The sequence below is a fragment of the Bison bison genome, unplaced genomic scaffold (assembly GCF_000754665.1).
Source record: "Bison bison bison isolate TAMUID 2011002044 unplaced genomic scaffold, Bison_UMD1.0 scf7180017864479, whole genome shotgun sequence".
Classification (NCBI taxonomy): domain Eukaryota; kingdom Metazoa; phylum Chordata; class Mammalia; order Artiodactyla; family Bovidae; genus Bison; species Bison bison.
In genome coordinates this window covers 5,067,048-5,088,905 of record NW_011495039.1, presented here as the reverse complement: position 1 = coordinate 5,088,905, position 21,858 = coordinate 5,067,048, and the positions used below count along the sequence as shown (strand labels likewise).

The 21,858-nt window shown below is 38.0% G+C and overlaps 1 protein-coding gene across 2 annotated transcripts in view; it reads right to left on the bottom strand.

Moving 5' to 3' along the window:
- The window catches only part of BZW2 (basic leucine zipper and W2 domains 2), a 62,559-nt gene that overhangs the window by 9,889 nt on the left and 30,812 nt on the right, over positions 1–21,858 (bottom strand). For both annotated transcript variants that reach the window (XM_010862169.1, XM_010862168.1), the window contains exons 4-10: positions 18,357–18,460; positions 16,864–16,929; positions 13,156–13,291; positions 9,109–9,218; positions 4,378–4,548; positions 2,172–2,318; positions 593–731 (exon numbers count right to left, since the gene is read on the bottom strand). In XM_010862169.1, the coding sequence (XP_010860471.1) occupies positions 593–731; positions 2,172–2,318; positions 4,378–4,548; positions 9,109–9,218; positions 13,156–13,291; positions 16,864–16,929; positions 18,357–18,460 (873 nt within the window). The remainder of the gene's footprint in view (positions 1–592; positions 732–2,171; positions 2,319–4,377; positions 4,549–9,108; positions 9,219–13,155; positions 13,292–16,863; positions 16,930–18,356; positions 18,461–21,858) is intronic.

Below are 21,858 nucleotides of genomic sequence, written 5' to 3'. Positions count from 1 at the left end.
GCACGCCAGGCCTCCCTGTCCAACACCAACTCCCGGAGTTCACCCAGACTCACGTCCATCAAGTCAGTGATGCCACCCAGCCATCTCATCCTCTGTCATCCCCTTCTCTCCTGCCGTCAATCCCTCCCAGCATCAGAGTCTTTTCCAATGAGTCAACTCTTCGCATGAGGTGGCCAAAGTACTGAAGTTTCAGCTTTAGCATCATTCCTTCCAAAGAAATCCCAGGGCTGATCTCCTTCAGAATGGACTGGTTGGATCTCCTTGCAGTCAATTCTTCGGCGCTCAGCCTTCTTCACAGTCCAACTCTCACATCCATACATGACCACAGGAAAAACCATAGCCTTGACTAGACGAACCTTTGTTGGCAAAGTAATGTCTCTGCTTTTGAATATGCTATCTAGGTTGGTCATAACTTTCCTTCCAAGGAGTAAGCGTCTTTTAATTTCATGGCTGCAGTCACCATCTGCAGTGATTTTGGAGCCCAGAAAAATAAAGTCACCCACTGTTTCCCCATCTATTTCCCCTTGCTGTGGCCCAAAAAGAGCTTCAACAAAACACGGAAGCATAGTGGCAGAACAACACAGATACATACCTTTGTAAAAGAGAACCACAATCTTCTGAAAGGCTTTCATGAAATGGATGTTGTCATAGCAGTATTCCTGAACCTTCTGCAGAAGGATCAGCTCTGACTGGCCTTGGGAGCTGAACACAGCCAGGAGTGGAGCGTATTGCTGGAAGAGGAGTGGGGAGGAAGACCGTTCACTTTTGTTGGGAGGTATAGGGCTGATGCCACTTGAACCACAGCGGTCACCTGGAGATTTGCTTAGAAAACTTCCGCTTTGAGGATTATCTTATTATAATATTGTGTCCAACCAGAATGAAGTTTTTATCCCTGCACCATATCAGATTTCTCTCATTGTACCCGCCTGGAGATTTGCTTAGAAAACGTCCACTTTGAGGATTATTTTATTATAATTTTGTGTCCAACCAAAATGAATTTTTTATCCCTGCATCATATCAGATTTCTCTCATTGTACCTGCTAAAAGAGACCAAATAGGAACTCCTGACTCTGTCAGAGACAATTGCTATGCTACTGTGTTCGTCTAATGGATATTGTGAAAATGAGACAGAGATCCTAAGTTCTGAAGGTTCCCAGGCCTGCTGTGATTCCTCCACTCCTGGAGTATGGCTCTGCCACTGGAAGAGTAGAGGTCTCTTCCCAGATGCCCTCACAAAACATCTTTATGGTTTTGTTCATATTGCTCTTCTGTCTTAAACGACCTTGGCTTCTCGTTCTTGATGTGTGTGTGTGTCTTTCGGTCCTGTCTGACTCTTTGGGACCCTACTGATTGTAGCCCGCCAGGCTCCTCTGTCCACAGAATTCTCCAGGCAACAATACTGAAGTGGGTTGCCATTCCCTTCTCCAGAGGATATTCCCAAACCAGGGATCAAATCCAGGTCTCTCACATTGCAGGCAGATTCTCTACCATCTGAGCCATCAGGGAAGCCCCTAGATGTTGATGTTTGCTATTATTTTCTCTAAGAGTTACTGAGCTCAACACAAACTCCTCCTTTGATCCTTCCCTGCATAGGATACTCACTGCTCTGTTCTCCTAAATATTGAAGAGTTATCTGATTTATATCCTACCGAGTTTATACTATGTAGGCGCTCGCTTCCCAATTTAAGTGTAAACTCTGAAGGCGGGTTCTAAGTTTTCTACGTTTCTTAATAGTTTTACAGTGAGAGGATGATAAAAGCAAACACATATATATCCCTGTACAAAAATATACAATTTATACAATCAGTTGATTTCTTCCACCACTCACTATTCAAATTCTAATGTCAACTTGTAGCTTACTTAAACAAAATATTCCTTAAAAATTTTTGTCAGGTAGAAGGAAAACTAACAGACTATATTCCTCTTTAACTAATACTGAATATATGACTATTCTGTGGATTTTCTGATTTGTTTTTAATAAGAACTTACCCTCAGGTACTTCACAAGCTCTTACATCTCAAACATTTTAGGTGGTGGCATATTTGAAAGGAAAAACATTAGGAAATGTACGTTTGGACTGAACCTGGGAGCATTATGATTAGAACCCGTCTGCCCCGCTGTTAGAGTTGCAGCTGGCCTGCAGCCTGGACAGCCTTGCAGGGACCCTGTACCTTCAGGTGTTTGAGGGCCTGCTCTGCCACGAGCTCCTCCTTCTTGTTCCATTCCACAGCGTTCATTATACAGGTCCACAGAAGTCCAATGACTGCTGTTTCTGGAAGATCATTCCTTTTCATTTCTTCTTTAACATAGAGAACCACCTACATTTCACGAAGAAAGGAGTCAAAAGAGGAACACGCAGGTGGGGAGATTCCCCTCTCTCTGTGCTTAGTCAGTAAAAGGTTTGGGGCAGACAGATACGCTGCTCAGTCCCTCCCTTCCTGGCATATGCTCTCAAGTTCCAAGGCAGAGGAGAACACAATGATTTGTTCTCAGAGCAGATTTATTTTTAGTCCCCAAATTAATAGGCTTAGCTTTGGCCAGGAGCTGCTGGGTAATAGAAAATAACAGCGAATCTTGGTTTCTCAGGGTTAGTCTTTTACAGGCAGGACCCCTGTTGAGTCCAGCAGGGCAAGGATTATTTAAGCCAGTCTGACTTTCTGGGGTTTGAAGAAAGCAACAGAGCTGTGAATGTCTACTTCCAATCCTCAACTTAAAACCTCTTGATGAAAAATATCTTGGGTTGGTATGAGGCACTAACTACAATTTATTCTTTAATTATCACTTTTGAATATCCTCATGCCTCATGTAAATAAACTGTAAAGTACAAAGACTTCTTTTAGATGGTATATATCAATGTTGCAACCCTCAGCAGGCTATTTTCCCTTCAGAAATACTTTTAAATATGCTAATGTATCCTAAAAACCTGATCATACAGAATAAATTCTGCCTAACAGTGTATTATATTAACAGTGTATTATATTAAACTTGTTTGAAAAAAAAAAATCTTTCTCCTTTTGAAATAAAATCCCAAGTAGAGCTGAGGATTTCAGTGCATGCATGTATGCTAAGTCGCTCAGTCGTGTCTGACTCTTTGTGAACCCATGGACTGTAGCCCACCAGGCTTCTCTGTCCATGGGGATTCTACAGGCAAGAATACTGCAGTGAGTTGCCATTTCCTTCTCCACGGGATCTTCCCGACCCAGGGATTGAACTTGCATCTCTTAAATCTCCTGCCTTGGCAGATGGATTCTTTACCACTACCGCCACCTGGAGGGCTTAAGAAGTAATTAAAAACCATAACGCATCTTAATGTACCACTTTGTGAACAGTACAACTACTTTTCTCCCTTCCTTTTTAAAATGAAAGTATACTGTTTCTTTCCTGACAGCCTGGATTGCAGCGGGGAAAGCAGCTTTCGAGAAAAGAAGGAACGGAGGAGTCCCAGTCCTCCAGCTGACAGGGAAAAGCTGCAAAGAAATGTGACATCTCTGTCCCTGAAAGTATCACAGTGTTCGTTATAGTTTGCTTTTTTTCACCATGGAAAATCATGTTCAAGATTTTTGCTTGGATAAAGATTACTGAATATATTGCTGGCCTTAATGCTATGAGACTTAGGACCAACGCCTCCACCTGCTGGCCAGAAACCATCTTGAAATCTCAAATTTTAAACCATACATGGTACCTTGCAAGGCTCTAAGCAAGCAGGGTGGTGAGGGTTTGGGACCTGAGAATAAGTGGCAAAAGGAAAGGACTCTTAATGCAACTTTTGAATTATTACATAAAAGTTTTTTTAAAGTTCAAATGGGAAGTTTTCTTCAGGTATGACTTAAAAAAAAAAAATACAGTCATAGCCACAAGAACTATAGCTATACAAAAATATAGTATTTACATTATGCAGATACCCAGTTATTGCAAGTGGAAGCCAGCAAGTCACTGGTCCAACTGGTCTTTATCCATGACGTGAATGCAAAACCACCCCTTTTTTGTCTTAAAATCGAAGTCTACATACATTAAGCTAATACTTAACCATATTATATAATCTGCAATAAAATGGGAAAAATCACCTTAAACTGAGGTATAATGCTAGTGGGTAGCAGCGGACAGTGAATCTATTAGGCAGATGAAATATTTTGACAACCATAGTGACCTGGTAAATAAGTCATTTGTATGGAAATAATCATTATTTTCTGAACATCCTGGAGGATGTTTTTGATATTTATATGGTATGAAATACCATATATATGTATGAAAAGGACCTCAAGTTCATAGCAATGAACGAAGGGCAGTCTCCTTTAAGGGCGGTAAAGTCTGTACTGCACAGTCGAGGATATGCCCCTCGCCCGTGGTTTTGCAGTGAAGTGAGCCCATGGTCCTCACCTCCTTGATCGGGCATTCCTGAGAAAGACGCTCCTGGAGTTCCTTCTGCAGCTCCTTCCTGGTGCCCAGGGACTGCTGGACTCGGAGGAAGTCGGAAAGCTCCTTCAGACCTGCGTCAGTGAAGTATTTAGCGAAATGATCCACACTCTGTCTGTTAACTGGGAAGAGTTCCTGAGAGAGAAAAGACGAGAGACTGTCATACAATAAGCCATTCACATTCTGAAAGCATAAAGAACATTTTCTTAAAGTAGCACTTAGACTATCTCATGAAGAAAAGAATAAGGATTGATTTTTCAAAAGAATACATCTCAAGGTATATTTCTTGAGCGCTTGCTAAGACACCTTTCAGAATTAGGCAATTCGACAAAGAATAAAAAATGTTAATCAACTTACATAAACTAGTTTCACTCATTTGGAACCACTATTTACTTTTTCTTTTACTTTAATTGAAGTGTAGCATATGCAAAAACAGCCAAGTTTGCTAAACTAAGTACAAATAAGGTGATAACTGAGTAAGGCTGGGATTATTTTAAACCAATAAGAAAAATGGAAATTATTAATCATACTGTTTACTTAACTATGAGTTAATAGACAAAAACCAGTTTTAGTAATGCTGAAATGATTTGAGATACTATTTAAAAAAAAAAACAATATTGACTATTATCATCTCATAGACCTCAATTCACATTCTGAGAAAATGCTGCTATTAGTCTAAAATAGCTCAGAGAAGGCAATGGCACCCCACTCCAGTACTCTTGCCTGGAAAATCCCATGGATGGAAGAGCCTAGTAGGCTGCAGTCCATGGGGTCGCTAAGAGTTGGACACGACTGAGAGACTTCACTACAGGGAATTTTTGCTGTATCTCTTAATGATGGTGGCTCTAAATTAAGTTCATGGTGAGATCTAATCTAAACCTGCCCTACCAGCTCTTTAATTCATTACATAATTCTTTTGGAAATTTTTAAAAAGCACAGTACACCATGGCTGCTCTTACATTTTTACCTCATTTCCATTTCACCTTATACAGCTTGGCAGGGGCTTAGGAACACTTAGTCATGTTCTAATCCTGTGTGACTCCCAGCACTCAACTAAGAAAGCAAGGCAGTTTTCAAAGCTCTCACATTTTTCAGACTGTTGAAGAGTCTACAAAACAGATCCAGACTTTTATGATGGCTAGATTTGCATATATATATTGGCCAATGGCTATATGGGCTTCAGTAAAAATCTCTGAAGAAAGATCTGTAATGAGTTTGCCACCAAGTATAGGGACGTGGCCAGATGGCTTCTGTCATGATTCAAATTTCAATATTCTGTGTACCATCATCCCATAACCTGCCTTGAGCTGAGTCATGAGTTTCAAAATGTCAGAACAGAGTTGGTGGGAGCAGCATTAAAACATACATCCATGTTAGGCAAACATTTCAAAACTGACTGAAGTTCTGTCATTGATATTTGTTAAGAGGTCTTCTGAATTTGTTGGGGGCAGGGGCCTAATTTAATTTTTACTTTCTTCTATGAATCCAGATATGAGGTATTTTGCTAATAATTGTACACAACAGAAAAATAAACTGAACCTCAACAAGGTTAAACAACTAATTAGGCTGCATGACTCCAAAGTCAGTAACTATTTGTGCCAGCATTCTGTATTCAATTTAGGAAGAATGTGACTGCAAAGTCTGATCCCAAGTTATGTTCAGAGTAATACATCATCAAAAGTGATTTTTTACTTTTATGAACTATAACCATAATCCTTATGAATGACATGTAATATACTAAATTCTCTCTTTTGCTGTTCCCAACATGCCGTGCCTCAAAGGCTTTGCCTGAAATACTCTTCCTGAATATATCTAGATAGTTAGCTTCCTCATGCACGTCACCTCATGACAGGCCTTCCCACACCACAGACACACCTCACTGTTTCACTACTTGGTTTTCCTCTCAGAGCACTTTTCACTTTTTATTATACTACACATTTAAATTAATTATTCAGCTTATTGCCTGTTCCCCTGCAATAAACTATAAGCCCGAGAAAGACAAAGGTTGCTTGTTTGACTTTCTTCAATAGCTTCAGCTCAATATCTTGATCACTGCTCCCTTTTCCACTGATGGGAGAATGATGTCTCCCATCTCCTCTCTTCTGGGAGTTGCTATATATTTTTCTTGCTTCTGTATTACAGAAGTAGGTAATTGCTAAACTTTGAGAATATGCTATTTTTCCCCCAAATGTGCTAATGCAGAGGGAATTTTGTTAAACAGCTTAGTGAAACAAAAATTTCCTCCTAGATGGTGGAACTGACACTCTAGTTCCTCATTCATTTGTAAGTCAGCAAACAGCATGCAGGCATGGTCTAAGACATAGCCACCCTGTCCTCACGGAGTTTCTGGTAGAAACTGTTACCTAAGCTTTTCATGCTCAAAATACATTAGACAAAGAAACCTAGTAAGAACACTTAAATGATATGTGTTTTTCAAAAAGGAAATACATTAAACACTTTTTAAATGAAGTAACCTAATCAAGTTAACCAAGCTGTGATTACTGGTGTCTTTGCTGCTGCTGGTAAGTTGTTTCAGTCATGTCCGACTCTGTGCGACCCCACTGACGGCAGCCCACCAGGCTCCCCCGTCCCTGGGATTCTCCAGGCAAGAACACTGGAGTGGGTTCCCATTTCCTTCTCCAATGCATGAAAGTGAAAAGTTAAAGTGAAGTCGCTCAGTCGTGTCCGACTCTTCACAACCACATGGACTGCAGCCTACCAGGCTTCTCCATCCATGGGATTTTCCAGACAAGAGCACTGGAGTGGGGTGCCATCGCCTTCTCCGTCTTTTAGGAACCATACTTTCAGTTAGAAGAGCACAGCTTTTTCAAAAGTTTAATATGGGAAAGAAAGGTTCAGTTTTACCCCCTAACCCACACTCACATACAGTGCCTTGTAAAACACCTGATAATAAGCATAAAATTGTAAGGATGAATGAATAAAAAATAAATTGGTATTAAAAAAAATAAAATGGATAACCAACAAGGACCTCTTTGTATCGCACACAGAACTCTGCTCAGTGTTACGTGGCAGTTTGAATGGGAGGGAAGTTTGGGGGAGAATGGATACATGTATGTGTATGGCTGAGTTCCTTTGCTGTTCACCCTAAACTATCACAACACTGTTAATCAGCTATATCTCAATACAAAATAAAAGTTTAAAAAAGAGAAATAACTGAGTCTTCTGCATTAAGTAGTACTCGACAATATCTTTTTTCCTAATAATTCACCCAGTCTCCTTTAAACAAGTGTTCAGTGAAGCCCCTCCTTGTTGTACCTGTCTTCACAGGTGGAGAAGTAGCCCATGAGTGGATTAAATCTTCCTGCCCCACTGGCAGGCTTCTCACTGACTTCTGGCCAAAGAAGGCGAGCTTCTACAACACCAGAAGGGCTCACTTTGCTGTCCTGTATTCCTGTCCTCTGACATGAGGACAGAAGGGCTCTGGTTGGAGCTGTTCCTTCACCATGGGTCCCAGAAAGAAAGGGCATGTAGATCTCAGTGGGCCTTGCTGAGCTAAGATACAGCTACTCCACAGGCTCAGGGACGAGAACACACACTTTCATATGAACTTCCACTGACATCCACAACCTATTCACTTGTCTTCAGTGACTTCCAGACACCCTACATTGCTATGAGTGGGTTCCACAAAGGCAGGAAACTTTTCTATCCTGTCTCTACTGACTCTACAACTTCTAGGCTGGAGCCTGGCACAAAGCAGACACTTAATAAATACACACTAAAATGAAAAGTATTGTCAGTGGCAAAAATCAACAAGAATCTAGAGTTAAATTTCTCTTCTTTATCAAATTCTAAAGACTTCCAAGGGAGCTATTTTAAGGTAAATTGCAAAAGATAAAGGAATTTTAAGTCCTTGAAAATACAAGAGTTTACAATGAGCCAGATTTAGACTTATCCCATGGATCAATACCCTTGCACAGTAGGACACGCTGGAAGAGAAAACAGATAAGAAACTAGGTAAAGAGAACATGGCAAGCATGTCTTTCAACTTTAGACTTTGTCCTAAAATTGTAAAGGCAATTTCACTTGGAGCAATCTCTGTCACAGCTGTGGCTTCTAGCAGAAAGAAATTATAGGGGGCAGATAGAAATTATTAGAGCAAATATTTTTCTTGATTTTCTTTGAAAAATACAAAGATACAGAAGTAAAAATATAATCAAGCAATCATGATAATGAAAGTTTCAAACTAACTACAATTAACTTGTTCACTTTCATAGGTATCTAAGCATTTCTCAGGAATCTTGGTATAAACAAGAAATCTTGTTTAAACTTTTATTTTGTTAAGAAACTAACTGTATTTGAGATCAGTGTTATTCAATTATGACTCAAGATATCCATAAATGTCTAATTAGGTGAGATCAATGTGACCTCAAATTTCATATTAAAACTTTAAATTTCTACAGTTATTAGCTGCATCAGAGGTAATTTTTTCACTGTCAACAAACTTCCAAATTTGAAAGTCTCCATATTCCCTGTGACTCTTTAATTTTATCATTCCATTTATTTATGCAACAAAGATTAAACTGGAATTAGTTTCTATCTTACAATAATACAGAAATAAAAGGAACCATGTTCCAATTTGACATAGACTCAGGCATTTGTGTATTACATTGCACACACTGACAGAGCCATGGCAGAAGCATGAAACATATAACCCTTTGCCCAAACAACACTTACAAGCAGCCTTTTGTCTAAGTTGGCTTTTCTCAAAGAGGAGGTAACAGAGTTGGCATCTTTTTCTGCCATCCATGCTTTAAAAAGTTTGACAGCAAATGAGGCCGCAATGCCTGTTAAAAATAAGAGAGAGAGAGAGTAAACCTTTTATAAGAAAAACTGCTTGTGATAATGCATAAGGCAACATTTCCCATTAGGTGCCCTGAAATGATTAAATAACTTAGAGACCTGATTTGTTACAAAGGAAAAATGGAAAGTTCTCTAGGCTATTCATTACTCAAAAGAATATTTTCATGAGAAGGAAAAAAAGAAGTTACAGTACTTTTCTAACTTGGACTCCCGAATTCCAACCTGTTTTAACTGTAAGTTTATTTTTACCACGGCCAAAACCATATTCAAAGCCAAGGATGTTATAGTGTTTTGCCTCTATTTCACTCTGTGGTTCACCAATATTCCATGTTTATAACAGTTATCCTGAGGTACAACAAATAAGTCATGAGTCGTATGACTGAAATGTCAACATGTCAACTAATCTGCTGATAAATGATGCCAGCGAAAGAACATCAATAGTGACAGGTATAAATAAATAAAGTTATATTTATTTACATGCATCATTTACTTTACAGTTTTACTTTTTGTAAAAAGCATTTTAAAATATTCATGAGTTAAGCTATAAAAATGTCAGTTCTGTTTTCAGCTGAAATCTTTTCTGGATGTTTTTAAAGAGATTTTAAACATTGCTATGTTAATCAGGAATCCACTCAATTACATACTCATTTATAACAGGATTTATTTCTAAATATAAGTAATCAGATAACTAATAGACAGCTTTTCTGTGAACACTCTAAATGTCTAAATTAATGTTGCATTTATTTAATGAAAATTTAAGGAGTAGTTGATACATTAAAGTGATTTTTCTGAACTGAAGACTTCACTATTGTTGGTGGTCTAAAAGCAGTCTCTAGTCCCCTTTCCTAAGAGAATTCCCATCTTCCTGAGGCCAGGTGACTTCTAATTAGTCTAAGCCCTGGCACCACCCTCCTTCTGCAATGATTAATAGTGAGGGAAAAATTTGAGCCCTGAATGATATTGCTGTTCACTCTGAAGTCTGTTCAACTTTTACATATATTGTTACATAAGAAATACATGTCTTTAAATGGGGGAGGGAATAAATTAGGAATTATGGGATTAACACATGCTGCTGCTGCTGCTGCTAAGTTGCTTCAGTCGTGTCCGACTCTGTGCGACCCCACAGATGGCAGCCCACCAGGCTCCCCCGTCCCTGGGATTCTCCAGGCAAGAATACTGGAGTAGGTTGCCATTTCCTTCTCCAAAGCGTCAAAGTGAAGTTGCTCAGTCGTGTCCGACTCTTAGCGACCCCATGGACTGCAGCCTTCCAGGCTCCTCCATGCATGGGATTTTACAAGCAAGAGTACTGGAGTGGGGTGCCATTGCCTTCTCTGGGGATTAACACATACCTACTACTATTATATAAAATAGATAACCAACAAGGACCTACTGTATAGCACAGGGAACTATACTCAGTATTTTGTAATAACCTATAAGGGAAAAGAATCTGAAAAAGAATATACATCTGAATCACTTTGCTATATACCTGAAACTAACACAACATTGTAAATCAAATTTGCTTCAATTAAAAAAATGTAAAAAATAAAATTTAAGAAAAAAAGAAGAAATGCCCTGACACAGAAATTTATGTCCTATCTTCCAGTTACTTACAGGTAAACAAGTCCAACTAATACAGACACCAGCTTTACCCAATGTTTTTCTTTTGAATAGCAGAGAAACTAAGCCCCTCCAGCCTCAAACTAAGACAATAAACATGAGCTAGAGAATTTTATGTTGTCAACTTGTTGACCTGGATTTTTAATATTATCATTACTTCATAGTCAATATAAAATTTAATATAAACTTACGTAATTAAAATTTTTTTTTTTGCTTATATCATTTTTTAATGAAATTAAAACAGACATTTGTAGGGATCACAAATGTAGAAAATTCTTATGATGACACAGTTGTGATTTACTAAATTAACATATTTCATCCACAGCCATATTTATGAGACAAGAGTATTCAATAAATTACTATTGTTATTATCACTTCCATGAAGAATATAATTTACAGGATTTCTAAGAATAATATATTTTCACAACTCTTTTAACAGCTAATATCAGCTTAATTAGCAAGTAATTAAATTTTAAACTCAGGTGTCATAATCTTTCAATCTTTGAATATAGAATTCTCATGAATCTAGAGTAGTAAAAGGAAACACTGATGTCTCAATTCCTTTTTGATAAGAATCTGAATGCTGTCTTTAATGTAATTAAAATTTTTAAAAAGGATCTTGTAATCCTCATCGTAAGTAAGAGAAATAAAGTATGCCTGAAACTAGGAGTCTAAAAAAAAAAATCAGGCTCAAACCTATCACTGTGCATTAAACGTGGCTCCTGGTGGAAGGATTGGAGAAACTTTGTACTTGAGATTCTGATGAGTGGATGATTCCCCTTGGCCATTTGTTGGGTGGGAAGTTGGGGAAAAGGTATAATTTCATAACCCTTTCCTATTTGGGAAGAAAAAGTTTAAGACTTTAGTTTCTAAAGATGGTGGAATATAAGGAAGAACCATATGACAGAGGCACTAAGTCACTTCTATCGCAAAAGTATACTTTCCTACCCCTCCTAACATTTTACCATAAAAAATTTCAAGAAGAGCTTCTTACAGAAGAACTGAACAAACTGAAAAGTAAACACTCATGTACTCACCATCTTGATTCTGCAGCAGTTAATGTTTTGCTGTATTTGCTCTATCACATTTGTCCATTTATCTTTCTAATAATTTAATTTTAATACATTTCAAAAGAAATTACATACATCATTTAAGTTCTTAATACAACCAGAAAGAATTATTTTCTGTTATAAATGCTAGGGATAAGTCTGATGTTAATTAACATTTACTGTTTACATTTTATCTTTTTCTCCTAGTATAAAATGGCTAGTACCATAAATAAAACATGAAGGATCACGAATTCTCTTCAGGAAAACATTCTAAAGTGCTATAATATTTTAACAATATATTAATAACAATTAGAGAGTCTAAAACTATAGAGAATCTCTAAATAATATGATTTGACTCTTGATTTACTATTCTTTTCTCAGTTATAAGAAAAGTATAACTCATTTCACTGCAGGCATGAATGAGGCTGGGACTTCACATCTGTAGGAGTAAAACCCAATTCTAAGAAGAAACAGATGTTTTCACAAAAGCTCTTTTAATTTGTCTTTAAGAAAAAAAATAACTCTTTGTTTAACTGCAGTTAAAACTTGAATATCATTATCCTCCTACAAGAAAAAAAAAAAGCCCACTTCTGTATTATTCTATAACCATGTAATTGTATGTATGCCCATCAAACTCTTAATGCCTTAAAATTAAAGCAAAAGTCTTAGGCAGCCGTCTGGACTTCTAAAACAGACATAATGAATACTTTAAAAATGTGATCAGAACGAACCTCTGAGCACAAGATCTTGAAGGGGAACAGTTCAGAAGAATGGCCCAAACCAGTGAAGTAAGAGTTTGGGGGGCATTTAGGAATGTGAAGGCCCATTTTTGGCTGTTCTACTAAATGGAGGCAAGTGTTTTAGGCTGGCATTCTGTTTCTGAGGGCAAAAAAGGCTAAATGTCCCACAAAGAATAAAGAGTCCTGCACAATGAATCACTGTCCCAGCAAAATATCTCAGTAAGCGTCTATGTTGAGAGAAACAGTTTAGAACTGATCAATTTCAGGGTCTTTGACTGAGACTTATGCCAAAAATTCTAGTTTATTATTATTCTTTGATTGTCTTTGTATAGGTGTGCATATTTTTCTCCTAAATTCCTACAAGAAACACATACAATCCTTTTATTGTTTGAACATACACACACAGTCTCTTACATGGAGCACAGATGGGCAGCAGAGAACGCCAAGAAGAGGTACTGGTATTTCTCTTTGGCTTTCTTTTCCCAGCTGACTGGTAAGAAAATGAACGTGCGTACCTTCTTTGACTAAGCTGTCAGTGAAGAGACTGGTGAGGATGGTGGCAGGCAGGGTGCCGCTGCCCAGCAGGATCCCCGACAGCATCGCCAACTTTGTCTGCTCTGTTTCGGAAAAGGCTTTAAGGAAGAGGAGAAGCTGCGGGTCAAACAAAAGAAACCATGTCTATAAAGCAAAGGACTAAAGTAGGAAAATAGCAAACATTGCACATCCACAGCTAGGTGGCTCCCAACTGACGGCTCACGGGCAGCACACTTACTCACTGGAGACACACACATATGTCCCATTATAAACTGGGTGCTATAGAAAGGGACTTTATCAGGCCTTGTTCCTTCCTCCCAAATTTCCTTACAATTTAGCTACAGGTAACATTCATGGGAAGGAAAAGAGGCCTTTGGAGAACAGTGTAAACAGGTCACATAAATAACTTCAATTTGACGTATACAACAAAGGGTAAACATTACCAAGTGTCTTCTGAATACACTGTTGCCTTTCATTTCTTTGTATGCTCCCCTAGTGCTGTGCCCCCCACCACACCCCCACCCCACCCATTTTCTTTGCATTATAACAAAACAGAAGTCAATAAGCTTTGACATCTAGCATATACTTTTTTGAGCCCACAGCATACTTTTTTAAAACAAGACTGGGTAAAAAAGGGTTTTCAAGGTTCTTGATGCCTCTTTTTAAAATGGTGAGCTTCAAACTAGGTATTTCTTAGATCATAGAGTTTTACCACCAACCCCGGTGATGAGGTGATGGAGGATATAAGATAAAGAAAAGTTACGAGTGGAGAAAAGGCCACTGCTGTGGGTTGGAAAGAACAATTGTAATGAGAAGGTGATAATGCTGTCTGGGTCCTTCTGGGTCGCAGCGCTGCCAACATCATATCCCAGCAGTAGAGGAAGTGACAAAGCAGCGACCCCAGAAAACTTGGAAGGGAACGCAAAGCAAAGGGGCTAAACCCCACTTGCCAGTGTGAGTTCTAAGAGTATCCATGCCCTCCTTTTTCCTAACCCTCCTAGCCACCTAGTGTTTTGACCGTACTATATTTGTATTTCATGGCTACTTTTCTCTGTTTCAACAGACTTTAGGCATGTTACTGAGATTCCCCAGGGCCAAAAATCACGACTGGGGCTCTCCAGACTTATTCATTACCCCATACCGATGAAAAAAAAATCACTGGCATAAATACAGACTTATTAAGTGCTTTATGGCCAATGAAATTCTGTTAGCTCTGTGCAGTGAATAGGGCTATATTAATGTACCATCCCCAACAGTTACAGAATTATTATATTACAGAGAGGTTATGTGACTCTCCAAATATTTATATGATGAGTAAGTGGCAGAACTGGAATCAAACTAGCCCATTTCACTCCCCATTTATGCCTTTTAAAGTCTCAATGATTTAAAGACTTTCTAAGCTCACTTTCTAAGCTCACAAGAAAAGAGGGAGTGAAAGAAATTGGGGTTAAAGCTCCAGGGCGCAGCAGGAATGAGGTAAGAAAAAAACTGAAAATAAAAACTAGATACTTTACATCAATCTGGCTTTTTCCTCATTGTCAAAATAAGAAAGATACAAGTTAATAATGAAAAACTGCCAAGATAAAAATATTAACACTATTTAAGAACATTAACATATTCATCAAAAACTCAATTATATTAGCAAAATGATGCAAAAGTTAGCTTTTCTTAAAATATCCATATTGTTCAATTATACAAATAAGTATTAAAATCAGACACTACATGTAAAAAATGGATACTCTGAAAAACAAATAATTCTTGAAAGCATATTCATCAAATGAATCGAGTAGAAAGTTTTCAAGGTTCAAATGAACTAGGAGAAGAAAATCATGAGTGATATTATTGGGCATAGTGGTAAGACGTTTATTTGAATGCTTTAGTATCATTTTTTGGTCCTATCTATCCCTCTATTTTAATGACACACTTCTTATTTTCTAAGCATCTAGCCAAATAATGGACCACTTTAATCCATTCAAATGTTTTTCCATGGTAAAAAAATGTAATACACGCTAGTAGAATAAATCTAACATAGAATAATATAAAAATGTGAATAATCTCTTTAATCCTATTTCCTTAGAATAAACATTATTTTTTGAGATGTGTCCTTTCAGATTCTTAAATGTACTTCTATATGCCTACATTTTATAAATAACTACATGTATACACATGCTTTTACTGAACTATACATTGATAACAGCTCAAACTCACTGAGTGGAGCAGAAAGTTTTCTGAACACTTTATGTATATACGCAGAGAAGGCAATGGCACCCCACTCCAGTACTCTTGCCTGAAAAATCCCATGTATGGAGGAGCCTGATAGGCTGCAGTCCATGGGGTCGCTAAGAGTCAGACACGACTGAGAGACTTCACTTTCACTTTTCACTTTCATGCATTGGAGAAGGAAATGGGAACCCATTTCAGTGTTCTTGCCTGGAGAATCCCAGGGACCGGGGAGTCTGGTGGGCTGCCATCTATGTGGTCACACAGGGTCGGACACGACTGAAGCTACTTAGCAGTAGCAGTAGCAGTATGTATATATGACTATTTACGAAAGTCTTGATCCTGGCTTTCAACAAAGAAATCTGAGGCACAAAGAAATTAAGTAACTTGCTAAGGTTAAACTTCTGCCAAATGGTTGCTCTTTTACTTAACAATTTATCATAGATATTTCCTGTCATCAATTCATGTGGTTATGCCTCATTCTTTAACTGACTACATAGTATCCCACTATAGAGAGAGACCACGATTTAATGAACCTGTCTCCCACCATGAAAATTTATGTTATGTCTCAATACTGTGATGAACATCTGTATGCATATATAGTTGTATGTTTTCATGCTGAAGGATTTTTTTGTACAAAAGTAGAGCCACGGAGAATACAGATTTAAAAAAATGATTTTGCTGCTTAAATGTTTGCTATATATGGAACCATTTTGAACAAAGGGAAGCAAGAGTGGGTAAGCAACAAAGTAGATGTTGCAAAGTAACAAAGTTGATGGTTTCTTTATTCCCTTGGTTTATACTTTAGGCAGATATCTAAAATCAGAAGTGATGGCAAAGCAGCATACAAATCTGCAACTGCCATATATAAATAAAGAGGAGCTACAAACTAGAAAGGAACATACTGCAATTTCTGAAAAGAGGGCTTCTTTAATAAGGTGCTATTGCTTATTTGGCTATTTATTAGAGGTCAATTACTGTGCTAAGTACCTTACAGCTCATAGAAATTATCCTTACAACAACCATACATAAAGTCCATATTTTTATTGCAGCTATTTTATAGATGAGAAAAACCAATGAGATTTACACCCAGATACTAATTCAAAAGGCATGCTTCTATCTCCTTTGCTAAACAGCATCTTCTAAAATTAAAGAATTTTAGTGATTAATAGCTGCTGTGCTATGCTCTTTCATAAGCTTTAGCTAATTATATATTCTATAAAAATATTCCTTTGAACAAAGCATGCTGGCTTACATTAAACATGAAGGAAAAGTTCTAGGCTAATCGTGTATTTCTTTCTACAGCTATTAGCTAATGATCTGTCATACTCATTTCTTCACTCAACAAGCATTTATTAAAAGCTTAAAGAGGTCTGTGGTTCTCTGGACTACCACTATAAAAGCAAAAATTTCGTCCCTCTTCCTGTCATTATTTTAGCAAACAGAGTATATTACATCTGAATTCTTACCTTTTTCATTTCATCCTCAAATGCTTTTTCTAAATACTTATATCTCCTGATGAGTTTGTTGAAGACCTAAGCATAACAGAAACCAGTCAATATTATGTAAACAATTTTAAAAGGCAAACTCACCTCAACTACACGGGTCTACAGTAATAAAAACATGTAGTTAAACATTCTCCTACTGTGATATGAGAACCACAAACATTTCAAAAGAGTTATTATGACCTGGGGGATAAAACAGGATCAAAATGCACGTAGAAAAAAAAAAACAAATCCATTTGAGAATATAATAGGTGAGAAAACAAAAAATGACTTTGATGAAAATAAAAGGAATATAATTTCCAAACTGTGTGACACAGAGATGGAAAATATTAATAACTGAAACAAAGGGGATTACAAATACAATCACTGAGATACATGATGGGAGGAGATCAGAGTTTAGGGGAGATTATACTCCAGGTGAATACAAACATGATTTCAGCAGATGAGCAATAAAGACTACTGGCCCCCACCATCCAGTTAGAACTCTCAAGCAGGATTTCGCAGTGTGTCAGTGGAATCCTGGACTGTTTTTCAAAGAGGAATTATGCTTGTTATGGACCAAACATCTGTGTTCCTCCTAAATTCATACACTGAGGCCCTACCCCCAAAGTAACTCTAACCTCTGGGCTCTAATGCCTGATGATCTGAGGTAGAGCTAATGTAACAGTAATAGAAATAAAGTGCACAATAAATGTGATGCACTTGAATCATCTCCTTTCCTAATAGGCTGCTTGTCCTTTTTTTCTTGACTTACAGTTCTTTATTTAATCTGTATATAAATCCTTTATAGGCTTTATGTATTACAAGTATCTCCTTGCCTCTTTCTTTTGAACAGCTACCTGATAGTTTATTAATATGAATTACCAAGCTCTACTTAATCAGTAGCCTGTGAATTGACTTATGGATTTTCAGACCTATGGATTTTCATCCTTTGATGTTTTAGTTTTGAAGGATAGTGCTAAACGACTTCCCTGGTGGCTCAGACGGTAAAGCGTCTGCCCGCAATGCAGGAGACCCGGGTTCGATTCCTAGGTCGGGGAGATCCCCTGGAGAAGGAAATGGCAATCCACTCCAGCACTCTTGCCCGAAAAATCCCATGGATGGAGGAGCCTGATAGGCTACAGTCCATGGGGTCGCAAAGAGTTGGACACAACTGAGCGACTTGACTTCACTTCACTTCACTTCACTCTCCCTAAAGCTGGGACCAACTTATATTCCAACAGAAATTATGATTCCTCATGTCTCTTATGGATGAAAGGTAAAAACGCTCTATCTTCCTGAAGTTTAATGATCACTGTCTTATTACGAGTGCAGTTAAGTATCTCTCCATATGTTTAACAGCTACTGAACATTTCTATTAAAAAAGTGACCTGAAGAATTTCCGAATCTTAACTGTTCTTAAATCTTATTTAAAGGTTTCCCTTTTAAAACAACAATCTCTCAGCGGCAGGCCCTACCTGAGCATAGCTTCGGATGGTTTCATGATCTTCATTTGCTGAAAACACACAGTGATTGGTCATCTTGGTCTTATCACCGTCATCTATGCGTGTCCCTCCAGGGGCTAGTAAGAGAACGGTTAATGACCATTAGGGCAGCACTGAAATCAGAAGAGCATGTGTACAAGAGATCAATTCTTGCACATCTAGGAAAACAGTAAAAGTAGGTGTCACATAAACGTTCATAGAATGATGTACATGTGTAGATACAGAGTTTTTTAGAAGATTATCACCTTAGTAAAAATTGCGTTCAAGTGGTTGTGTTTATTACGAAGGGCTAATTAAACCTTATGAATAAATTAATTGCATCCAAATAGACTCGTGAAGGAGTTAACTTTTCCAAAAACTAATTCACTTATAAAAGATGTTTGTACGGTTTGGTTTGTGTTTTTGCTGTGCTGTGTAGCATGCAGGATCTTAGCTTTCTAACCAGGGACTGAACCCATGCTCCCTGCACTGGAAGCAGAGTCCTGACCACTGCACCGCCCTTGTTTATACTTCTATGATAATGCAAAATGGCTATTCGAATGTGTATTCCTACCACAGGGTATGGGACTGTTGATCTACATACTTGACTTCACTGGACCCTGTAAGTCCGGTTCTTGCCAAAGTGTATCCTTAACCACGATAGCTAAACAATAACATTTACTCAGTGAATTTAATTCGATTATTCTCAATGTAGTTCCTGATGTTTCCCGCATCAGAACATGGTTCACTTTCCAGGTTTGTTACTAATATTTTGCTGGACTCCAGTTCACCAACACTAGTACTCTCCAGACCTGGCTTTTATAGTAGATCTTGATGGTTTCCACTTCAATAGGTATCAAGAATGTTTCCTCCTCACTAACCCAGTTATCCACACAGTGTTGATCAGTATACACTCTGACCCCTTGTCATTTATATTTGATCACCAGCAGTTGCATTGGCTAGGAAAGAGTGTATTTTATTATTGCTCATCTTTGCCCCCATACCCTATATAGTATCATGGAAGAAATGGACAAATAAATGGATTAGAACAAAAGAACGCCTTTTTTCTACCGCTCAACTTTCCTCATTCAGAGGGCTTCCCAGGTGGCACAATGGTAAAGAACCCACCTGCCAATGCAGGAGATGCAAGTTCAATCCCTGGGTTGAGAAGATCCCCTGGAAAAGGAAATTGCAACCCATTCCAGTATTCCTGCTTGGGAACTCCCATGGACACACAGAGGAGCCTGGCAAGCTACAGTCCATGAGGCTGCAAAAAGTCAGACACTCATACACACATGCTCAAAGGCTCCTCCTATAAGTTTCAATGGTGGCCGTTACAAACATTGGTTGATTAGAAGACCAGAGTCAGAACACTAGGTAGTTTTGTTTTCTGATTTTACTTCATCAGAATTAGGGTGGAAATTTGAGCAAGTCAAATTAGGTTAATAACTACTATACACTCAAATATTTGTTGAGTAGATATTTGTACAGGCCATATTTTAGTGTTTTGATTTCAGTCATATTTCATACCTTTGGATGAGATGAGCCACAAATAGCCAATTGTTTCTTACAGTTTTATAAGTAAATTCGTTGTTAGAAAAGTCAGCTCCTTCAGGAGTCTGTTCTCATGCAATTAATTTATGCACAATTCAATTAGCCCTTTATAATGAATACAACCACCTAGAATAAATTTGTTTTGGGGGGAGGGGAACAAAATTTTATTAAGAGGATAATCTTCTAAAACCTCTGGACTAATGATTCCTATCTGATAGAGGTTATATAACTGAAAAGTCTGATTTGGAAACTACAGTCTTTAAAGAGGTAAAAATTAAAAACTGCATTCTCTTACAAAACAAAATATTTGTTACACATGAATAATATGTGTACACAATAATAATAACACACCTCGCTTTTTTCCCCCCAATAGTGGGACCAAGTATTAATTGCCATTTCTAAAAATTTTGTGAAATTTTCTGTTTTTCTCGAAACAGAAGAAAAGTAAGGTGTTTCTTGTATCTCCTCTTCAAAGTATACAATTGAAAAGCCAAGATAACTATTGTCTCAAGAATAGCAGTGGAAGTAAAATATTTTTGTGAATGTGAAGAAAACTCTTACATACTAAATTAGCAAACAAAATGTTTATATAAAAATAATGTGGCTAACTTTTTTCATTACATCATAGGTCTGGCCTCGGTAGATATCTGGGGTTATACTAACTGTGCTCATACACCGTACCAAACATTTTGTCCTACGCTGTTTTGGACATATGAATGTGGCGTGAAAACATGAATTCTTTTTTTCAAACATGTGCGGTTTATTAGGAAAAAAGCCTAACAGTGGAAAGACTGACAAAGAGCGCTCAATGTGTGTATCTGTAAAATGAAGGTGGTGGTGAAGGAATCTCCCCTTGAACTCTAAGTTCTATGAGTAAGAGAGAGGCAAGATGCTGCAGACCTTGTGATCCTGGTATGGGCTGTAGCTATAAATTTGCTGATCATCATTATGGAGATGGTAAATGAAGTCTTGAGACAATCAATGCAAAGCATATAACTTTGAACATATGTGAGGTGGCAAATATGGAAACCTTGAGCCATATGAGAAGTGGCACTGAGAGAGGGAGTAGGGAGTCTAAATGGTCTATGAAAGGAAAGAAAGGGAAACACTTCAAGGATGATCAAAGGGTCAACAGTGCTGCCAGGAAGGTACTACGAGCTGAAAAGGGTGCCCCAGATTGACGGGTGAAGTCATTTGCGACTTTGACAAGAACCAAAACTGACCAAAGATTTTCCTTGCACACAATTTACCAGTGTATCAGTAAAAGTTTATAATAGTTAAGGAAATTGAAAAAGCCAATAATCACAACAGGAAAGGTTCAATCTCACTCTTAATATGGTTTTCATTTTTTTCAGAATCGTTTGAGGTAACACTTATTATAGTAAGAAAGACAACAACATACTGCAGAGTAAATACAAAACAGCAGAGAGAGTTATTGTGTTTGCATAATATCATCCCATCCTCAAAAGTTTATGCACTTAGGTAAAGAAGATCTGTAGAAAAGAATTAACCAAATATTAACAATAGTTATCTCTGGGTATTGGCATTTGAGCACACTTCAGCTCAGTTCAGTTGCTTAGTCATGTCCAACTCTTTGTGACCCCATGAACCACAGCACGCCAGGCCTCCCTGTCCATTGCCTACTCTCGGAGTTTACCCAAACTCATGTCCATTGAGTTGGTGATGCCATCCAACCATCTCATCCTCTATTGTCCTCTTCTCCTCCTGCCCTCAATCTTTCCCAGCATCAGGGTCTTTTCAAAGGAGTCAATTCTTCGCATCAGGTGGCCAAAGTACTGGAGTTTCAGCTTCAACATCAGTCCTTCCAATGAACACCCTGGACTGATCTCCTTTAGGATGGACTGGTTGGATCTCCTTGCAGTCCAAGGGACTCTCAAGAGTCTTCTCCAACACCACAGTTCAAAAGCATCAATTCTTCTGT